The 9,868-nt window shown below is 30.2% G+C and overlaps 1 protein-coding gene across 1 annotated transcript; it reads left to right on the forward strand.

The window, feature by feature from the left end:
• Positions 1 to 216: 216 nt before the first annotated feature.
• cpa (F-actin-capping protein subunit alpha) lies at positions 217 to 8,163 on the forward strand. The gene is made up of 6 exons (XM_040723117.2): positions 217 to 449; positions 2,050 to 2,113; positions 2,174 to 2,394; positions 4,931 to 5,112; positions 5,185 to 5,329; positions 7,568 to 8,163. The coding sequence occupies exons 1-6, from the start codon at positions 402 to 404 to the stop codon at positions 7,772 to 7,774; spliced, it is 867 nt and encodes a 288-aa protein (XP_040579051.1). The 5' UTR covers positions 217 to 401; the 3' UTR covers positions 7,775 to 8,163.
• Positions 8,164 to 9,868: the final 1,705 nt, after the last annotated feature.

Below are 9,868 nucleotides of genomic sequence, written 5' to 3' on the forward strand. Positions count from 1 at the left end.
GTATTCATTGCAAATATTAAGTCTTTTTTTATTCCAAAAGCCATTTGATAAAGTTTGATAAGGATTTATTGAAAATTTGTTCGATAAATATTTATTTAAAATAATGTCATAAATAAATTCCTCTCATTTCGGAAGTTGTACACCTTGCAGGTTTGTACAAGTTACAACTTGTACATGCGGATCCTAAAAAAAAGAAAAGAAAAAGAAATGAAAAGGAAAGAAAAAGAAAGAATGAATAGCTGCTGATTGCTGAAGGAGAAGGAGGAATTAAACGAAAACGGAATCCGCCCTCCTATTTGGCTATTTATTAATATTATTAAATATTATTGCATTGGATTAAATCTATCTCATCTGTATCTTTTAATTGTTTCTTTGTCCTTTTGAACTCCCGCTCATACAGGATGGGAGATCCTCAAGAAGACACTCCAGTCCTTTCCGATACGGAAAAGGTAACTATAAACCTCTTTTTCAAGGATATTTCAGATGCAGTTCTCATGAGGGACTTAAGAATATGAGTTCTATGAAGATTTTTTATATATTTGGCTCGTCAACACAAAAGCAAGCTGGTATGGTTTACTTCAAAATGACCCTGGATTAGATATGTGGTACTATTACGACGGATTACCGTCAATTTTGATCCATAAGTTATTTTAACTTACCTGTTGGAGATCCCGTTGCTAATTGTATTACTTGAAGTAGCAAAAATTCATCGTCATAACGACATAATTCTAAATTGATGGATTGCATAAATTTGATAGGGCATAATATTGGGCAAATACAATCCAATAAATCAATTTAAGGCTCGAAACTATAGCCAACATTCTTTCGTATATTAAATCTTCTCAGAAATGTAAATATAAATCCTCCATAATTGACTAAAATATGTCTATGAAATATTGCTCTGTTTGTCATTGAAAAAAATTGATTTTACTGTATTTGAAAAGTGCCAAATACAGTCATTAAGTCAAATTGAGGCTTTAAACTATATTCAACAGTCTTGGGTATCTCAAGTCTTCTCAGTAATTTGAAAACAAAACCTTTATAATTGACTGAAATATATCTATGAAATATTCGTCTGTTTGTCATTGGAAAAAAATAGATTTTATTGTACTTGAAAAGGACTAAATACAATAAATCAAATGAAGGCTTTAAACTATAGCCCACAGTCTTGGGCATTTCAAATTTTCTCAGAAATTGGAATATATAACCTTTTTAACTGACATAAATATGTATATAAAACATTAGTTTGTTTGACATTGGGGAAAAAAAAGAAAGAAGATTTTACTGTGTTTGAAAGGTCCCAAATACAGTAAGTAAATCAAATGAAGGCATTAAACTATAGCCAAAAGTCTTGGGTATCTCAAGTCTTCTCAGAAATTTGAATACAAACCCTCTATAATTCCCTGAAATATGTCTATAAAATATTGGTCTGTTTGTCATTGAAAAAAATTGAGATTCTTGGGTATCTTGAATCTTTCTATAGATTTGAATATAAAGCCTCTATAACTAATTGGAATATATCTATGGAATATTGGGATGTATGTATTATATAGTAGTGTTTATATTGTCAGCTATGAATATATATATGGAATGTATTCGTCAAGAAATTTGTTTAAGCATGACCATCCTGAGATGAAGATGAAATATTTGAATAAATTCCTGACGAAACTAATGTGAGGGAAGGATATAAATGTTAAATTACCTTGAAAAGATGGAATATCGTACATTTTCAAGTTTTTTCATACGATAATAAAAAAAAGTGGGATTTTTGATACATTTCTTTTTTTTTAAATTTGATTGTTCTAAATATTACATTCTATATCTGCAAATCGAATATCATACATTTAGAAAGACCGGTATTTGTTTATTCTTTGTTTTGTTAATATCTCTAACAAGAAGGAATGGAATTGACTCTGATATATTATGATGTAAAATTTATAAATTGAACGTTTCTTCTTGATTTTTGTTCAATATTGTTTTTATGCTAACTTATCACATAGATAGTATTTCATTTCAATACAATGATGGTTATATTTATTGTCGTTTCAGGTACGAATCACATCCGATTTCCTTTTGCACTCCCCGCCTGGAGAATTCAATGAAGTATTTAATGGTAGGCCCTCTAAATTGCATTGTCTCAGTGGTGAATAACCTTTCTTTTTCCTCTTTTCAGATGTCCGTGTTCTCTTAAACAATGATACACTTTTGAAAGAAGGCGCATCCGGAGCATTTAGTCGATACAATAAGGATCAATTAACTCCAGTTCGTATGGAGGGAGGTGGATACTGTTTAATCACTGAGTATAATGACCTTGGTGGAGGTCGGTTTTATGATGCAAGATCATGTCAATCATTCAAATACGATCATCTTAGAAAAGAAGCCTCAGATTATCAAGTCAGTAATTACACATTAGGGATATTAAAATATCGATACTGATTTTTTTAAGGGTGGGAATACAAAAAAGTAGCCTCCAATAGTTGAAATTAAAGGTATTAATAAGTATTTCAATTAAGTACATCCATAATAACGAAAAAAATCAGCATAAATTTCAAATATCAAAATGGCTACATTGTAAAAAAGTATATCAATATTTTATAGTAAGAAAACTCAGCCTGTAGGTTCCCTAATGAACTCAAAATTGATCGGCATTTGTATTCGAACAAAAATTATAAATATGATAATTATTATTCGTTTCACAATACTGGCAGTCGAAAACATAAGACTGCTCATATAATTTTCACCCACATTGGATAGGTACAACTTGTGTTATGTTGGTCCTTGTTAGAACTGCAGTCCTGTCTGGTTCCAGTTAAGACGTAAAAACTTCAAAAGTTAACCCCTTGATGACGCAACTCAGTAAAGTCATGTACCGCTCCTTTGCTGAAAAATCCCTTTTAGACTGAATACTTTAGGATTTAATTCTATCTAAAACACGCCAGAGCTTGTCAATGTTCTCTGTTCGTTTAAATATTACTTTATCAAAGCACTATGACCGATTAATTGGCAGTTATTAATCTGCCGATTATTTATTAATTTTATAGTAAGTACTATTAATACTGTTAAAAACAAGCCCAGTAAATCGATTTAATACCTATAATATTGTAAAATCTCACTGATCTCGTCTAAGCCTTGTTCAGCATCTCACTTAGTTTATTTTGTTGTCGGAAGATGAGACTACGTGTCACTGTCTATGCTGTCACAGCCTTAACACTAGATAGACGGCTATGTTTACACTTCCTTTTACGACGGAGAGATCATATTGATATAAGAGTAACGAATTGATAACAGTCAAATCAAGAAATTTATAAATACTTGTACCCGCCAACGTTTGGAACTAACTTTAGGTATATATAGACTAGCTATTTTATCTATTCCAGATTTTGTTTTATTATGATTACTGATTCTGCTGATTCATTTTCGGAATTTTTGTCAATTTGTAAGTTTCTGTGAACTGTACACAGAATTTAGACATTTTTGGAAGGTTTTCTTAAGAGTCATGTGAGATATAAATTCAAAAAATATTTTTTTTTTTTTGTGAATTTGTTGACTTTTTAGTCTTTCTATGTATAACAATGCTTATATAATTAATTAATAATGAACATATTGATTTATTAACTTAAACCCATCATTTTCAGCATCAAAAAATAAAAGTTAAAATACATTACTATCAAATTTGTGACTTATAGATAATTAAAAATCAAAAGTAAAAATGTGTCAAAATGATATGTCCATCTTTTTATTGTTAACTTGCACTATTTTCAGCTTTAAAAGTATTTTCTTACATTTGTTATGAATATTATCCTCCATTCTCTTTTGAATTGTCCTGTTATTTAAATTATATTTCAATTAGAAGAAATTTTTCATTATGTTTTTTATTTTCTAAATACATTAAGTTAACAGATTGTATCCTGAAGGCAAAGATTCTAAACCAGAAGTGCTGTTAGGTAATGTTGCCTCATACCATTTCGCCTTAAAATATAAATAAATGAGATATATAGGTATTTTTTTATATTTTTGGTAAAAATTGATGTTCTCTTGAAATTTTTTAATCAAAATATATAATGTGTATTACTATAAAACGCATTAAATGGTTGTTTTCTGTTGAAAAGTAAATAATAAGGCCCAAAATTTTAATGCATACACCAACAAAATCTTCATTTAATGAATTTGAACCAGAGACAAAGTAGGTAATACAATTGGTATAAAAAGAAACACAAAAATTAATAAACACTGCAAATAATTCTAATAGAAGAATTGCTAATAACTTATTTGTTGGTCTAATTATCATTAGACATGATGGATTATTCATAACTAGAAAAGACTCGTAGATTGACGAACAAGCATAATATGAGGAAAGAACATAATTCCATCGTTATCCTGGGTGTATCCCTAATTTGTTATGTCGATATTCGTCCCATGTTGTAATGGACATTTTCACTACTTAGTATAGTGATATTTTATGCATATGTAGCCCGTCAACACAAAAGGCAGCTAGAATGATTTTTCTCAAAATTGAGTGTGGATTACATTTATATTCATTTGAGAATTATCGTCAATTTAAATTAACAAATTATTCATAATACTCCTTTGGAGGACCTGCAATTTGCACTTATTGAAGTAGCTAAAATTGATCGTCACAAATTAAGAATGATAAATTGATAGATTTTATTTGTAAGAGTCACCATAACCTTCTTAAATCAAATAAAAGTTTTAAAAATAACTAAAATTATTGGGTATCTTAACGCATCCCAGTAATTTGAATATGAAGCCTATTATTGACTCAAAAAATGCCTATGAAATATTGGGCCTGTATGCATATAAGAAGTCAATAAAAAAATTGAGATTTTCTCATTGCTTGATTTTTGTTTAAGATTATTTTTATCTTTATCCACGACATATATATATATATATATTATTTATTTATTTTTAGCCCCATACACCTGATAAAGAATGGGAACCACTAAGGGCTGCCATTGAAACAGAGGCAACCAGTTATACCTTAAATCATTTTAAGCACGGAATTTGTTGTACTTTTATCGCTGACTCTGAAGAAAACGGTAAATCCATAGTCGTATGCATTGAGGATCATCAATTTCAACCTAAAAATTATTGGTATGGGTTTTTTAACCTTCTCTATAAAGAAAAAAAATAATTAATAACTATGTTTTCTCCTCTGGTGTTTAGGAATGGAAGATGGCGCTCAAGATGGTCCATTAAGTTATCAGATGGCGAGGTGACAGGGTTGCTGAAGGTTCAAGTTCATTATTATGAAGACGGAAATGTTCAACTCGTTACCTCCAAGGAAGTGAAAGACACGCTTAATATATCTGTAAGTCTCTTAATTCATTCATACTTATCGTTACAATTCAGTTTCTTTTCTAAGTATCAAACACTTATTTAAATAATGTGGTTTTTATACTTATTTAGTATATACGTAGCTTTACAAAGACTACATTCATTTAATAAACGAGTCACCTTCAGCTTCAATGTCTCCCGTGCTTGGACGGCAAAAATTGTTTTAGTAATGCAATTATCATTCAAGGAGTCCCATGCATCAACAATGTGGCTCTTGAAAGCATATAAGTAAGAGGGGGGATGGTAGGAGGCAATCGTCTCCCAATTTAGGCTAAAATAGCATTATTGGGGCGTCATATCTTCTCTTTCTATCTCGAATTTGGAGACAGCGACAGCGGATAGTAGAAATTCGATTATCGCGACCTTTAAATAAGAAGGAAATTATTTTATTAGATATATATTATTGGTCAAGGATAAAAGGGATCGTGACTATTTTCGAGATATTCAGACAATTAGCACTTTGGAGAATGATGAAATAAAATGAAGGTCTCCTTATGTGGAGTAGAGTGTGAGTTTATCTCTTATGAAGTATTCTTGGGGGTGGAGGTGAACTCGGATTCGGAATGTGAACTGATGGATGAGACCGGAGGAGATTACATCTAACTAAGTAAGGGGCTACAACTTTTCCTTGTATCTACCATGAGCAGTATAATTACCGGATGAATGTAATAGGTGTCATGAATATGAACTTTTATGTCATCATCAAATCCATTAACTATAAACTTACATAAATAGATATATCAGTAGACTCCAATGTTTGGCTGTCCTAAATTGAAACTTATTTTTCTACAATTGTGATCGATTGAGTCAATATCCCTCTCTTCCGACTCCAATAATATATTCTTCGCTACACTTATTAATTATCAAAATGTAGTTGATAATTTAATTTCAACTATCCGCTGTCGCTGTCTCCAATTTTGAGATAGAAAGAGAAAATATGACGTACGAGCCAAATTATACAATATATCCAAGTCCAGAATATCAATTATTTTACAAAAAAAAAAGTATTTGTATCTTTTAATAAATCCTAAAGAAAGTCATGAACTAGAATGGGAGTGATGCATCTCAATTTGTTCCAAAGTTATGGTCGATTATGCATTTTCTATGTTTTTTGTTAACTTGACCTCTTAACTGTGACCATGTACGAGGAGTATCAAACAGTAAGACGACTTTTCAAATTTCACGGGCAACGTATATTTGGTATGTTATATTTTTTTTATGGTAGTACATTCGAAAAAGAACATATATTTATTGTTTACGGCTGTATAATATGTTTAGTTTGTTTGTGTGGTTAGATGTATTTTGTGTGTTTGGTGAAATTTGAAAAGTAATTTTTTTTTTTTTTTTGAACACGCCTCGTATAATCTTCGTACGAAGTTGAATCAAAATCGATCCATAACTTTTGCCGTAATCCCCTTGACTAACAAACAAATAGAGGCAAAAACATAACTTCGTTGATGGAGGTAAAAAATCTTTGTCCCAAATATTCTGTCGAAATTGAAATTGCCTCCCTACAAAATTACGATTCCATATATCTATGCTTCAGATATTCCAAATTTGTGTGGTTGGTACCTTGGGCTTTTACTTTCAAAATACTCCAGGCTAAATTATTCAGAGGGTTAAGATTATGTCTCTGTGGAAGTCAAACTTCTTAACCTCATGGTCCATGTGATCCACTAGATAGATCCTTCTTAAACTGATTTTGAGTGCTTTCTAGAAGTTTGGGAAGGGACGCCATCTTACTTTTAATCAAATTTTAGATTTTAATATTCTAGCTAGAGAAACACATTCTCTTGCAACAGTCTATGGATGAACATGATCTCCTAGACTATATATTTTCATTTGCTTCAATAAAAATGATGGAACTGTTCTTTCCATCGGAACAACTGATTCCTCCAGAACAATGACTTTCAGAGATAACTTATAATTTAAAGGTATCATCCACTTGTGGGGAAATGGCTTTGATATTTTCTTTTTTTACAATTTAGTCGGAGGAGTATTCCAATCTATTTATGTTGTGTACTACATATTCGATGCTAAATGCACGCACCAGCAATATTTTATTTATATGACGACATTGTTATTTCTTATATTAAATATATGATATATATCTGGGAGCACTATAAACAGTGCACCCTCTTACTTTTTCCATACATACATACAGATAAACTTTGCTTTATTATAATGAGCATCTTCTTTGTATCTTTTTTAGGCAAAGGATAATTCCTCTGCTTCTAATTTAGCAGCCCTCATGGAACGCTACGAGAGTGAATATCAAACAGCCATATCCGAGAATTATCAGACAATGTCGGATACAACTTTTAAGGCCTTACGTCGACAACTTCCAGTTACACGAACCAAAATCGACTGGAATAAAATCGTCAGTTATTCAATTGGAAAGGAATTAAAAACGCAGTGATGGAAGTTTTTATTACTATTATTAAAGAAAAGAAACAAACAGAAAAAACGCGATTTATTAATTAATTATGATGATAATAGAGAGAAAGGATTCGCCGAAGTACAACGTATTCCTTCAAATCATTATTATATAACACAAAATGCTTTTTTTGGTCTTTTTTTTTTCTTTCTAATTATTCCTCTTCATATCCCTATATATTATATGATTTTTACTTATCCATGATGATATTTTTTTTATATTTTGAGTTGTTTGTTCGTGAGGGGAGTGTACACATAAAATCGTATTTGATTCAATGATGATAGAAATGAATAAATTCTTTTTTATAAAGGTGAAAGAATGGATTATAATTATTGTTGACCTAAATAAATAAATAATTAATAAATTGGTTATTACTCGTCGTTTCCTTGATTTTTGGTCCAGACTGCTTATGTGTTGCAACACCATAAATATGCGGAAACATGTTTAGGGACACATATGATGAATTATCAGGGACGTTCGCAGGACTATTTTTTTAGGGGGGGGGGGCATGGGTTTTTGCAAGAAATACTTCAAAAATCCACAGCTGTTGGGAAAAAAATTTAATATTTACCCATGAAATTGCAAAAAACCATATCTATTCACAGAAAAAACTTCAAAAGTCCAAAGCTATTTACAGAAAATTAAACTTTTTGGAATTTTATTTCAGAAATTAAACTTTCTGGAAAAAAAAAATTACAAGTCCAAAGCTGTTGAAAAAAAAAAATTTTTGGAAAAAGAACTTCAAAAGTCCAAAGTTATTTACAGAAAGTTAAACTTTTTGGTAAACAATTTCAAAAATTAAACTTTTTGGAAAAAAAAAATCATAAGTCCAAGTTGTTCCAAAAAAATTAATTTTTTTCAAAAGTCCAAAGTTATTTACAGAAAATTAAACTTTTTGGAAAAAAAATTCGAAGTCCGAAGTTGTTAAAAAAAAAAAAATTTTTTTAGGGAAAAAAACTTTAAAAGTCCTAAGTTATTTACAGAAAATTAAACTTTTTGGGAAAAAAATTCAAGTCCAAAGCTGTTCACAAAAAATTAATTTTTTTCGAGAAAATTTTTCCAAAATCCATAGCTACTTACAAAAATTTAAATAGTAAATTTTTTGCTCTGCCTCATAATTTGCCCCAATGAAAAAAAATTTATCACTGTTTTCACCTAAATTTTTTGAATCCTGACCAAAAATTGTTTTAGTATTTTTTTTTTTTGGGGGGGATCATCCCACCCCCTATTAACGCCCTTGATTATTATCATTAGACTTATTATTTGTCAGCAATTGTTAAAATAATACTCACATTCACCTTCTTTTGAAAGTTGCACATTTTTATCAGGTGTTAAATAAAGAGATAAAATTTTGATTCAATAGCTTTTGATAATTTTTTAATGATTTTTTTTTGAGGGAAAATGCACCTGCAGAAAACATCCTTCAGTAGGCTCTTTTTTGGTGGTATAACCAGGGCTGCGGAGTAGATAAATAAAATGCCAGACTCCATTATTTTGAATGACTCCGACGTAGACTCCAACACACAATTTTATGATAACATATTTTATAGCTTATCCAAGTACTATTGAATCATTTGAGTCTAGACTATAAATATAGACTTAATTCATTACTTATGTATATGTAGTAAATAATTGTGCCAGATATAAGGAAAATATTGAGAATATAAGACATTTAACAAGATGAACAACAAATGAAATGCATCAAAATCTATCTATTAGTAATAATACATTCATAAGTTTATGCTCATAAATTCATTATCAACTCGTAATTCAGGAACAAGCAGCCTTTCACTACAACGCCATTCTTGATGACATTGCCTTTTCACAAGACTAAGTAATGAACTAGCATGGTTAGTGGCTATGCTCTACAAAACATAATCATTTAGACTTTAGAGATGTTGGTTCAGCAATTGTGATTGTATTGAACATTGATACCGTTTGAAATTTGTGAAGTAAACCTGTAAATGAGTTAACTTTCAAGTGTCATAAATGAATAGTACTTCATACCTACAATTTATGACCCTTTAGAAAAAAACTTTACGAACACTCAATATCAACCTTAGATTATAAATAAGT

The sequence above is a fragment of the Lepeophtheirus salmonis genome, chromosome 13, assembly GCF_016086655.4.
Source record: "Lepeophtheirus salmonis chromosome 13, UVic_Lsal_1.4, whole genome shotgun sequence".
In the NCBI taxonomy this organism is placed as follows: Eukaryota; Metazoa; Arthropoda; class Copepoda; order Siphonostomatoida; family Caligidae; genus Lepeophtheirus; species Lepeophtheirus salmonis.

What these genes read in the sequence shown, in the direction of transcription:
- cpa (XM_040723117.2), top strand. Translation starts at nt 402, where the DNA reads ATGGGAGATCCTCAAGAAGACACTCCAGTCCTTTCCGATACGGAAAAG. An exon ending in TCCTTTCCGATACGGAAAAG is followed by an intron (nt 450 to 2,049) that starts GTAACTATAAAC and finishes TTGTCGTTTCAG; the next exon opens with GTACGAATCACATCCGATTT. An exon ending in ATTCAATGAAGTATTTAATG is followed by an intron (nt 2,114 to 2,173) that starts GTAGGCCCTCTA and finishes TCCTCTTTTCAG; the next exon opens with ATGTCCGTGTTCTCTTAAAC.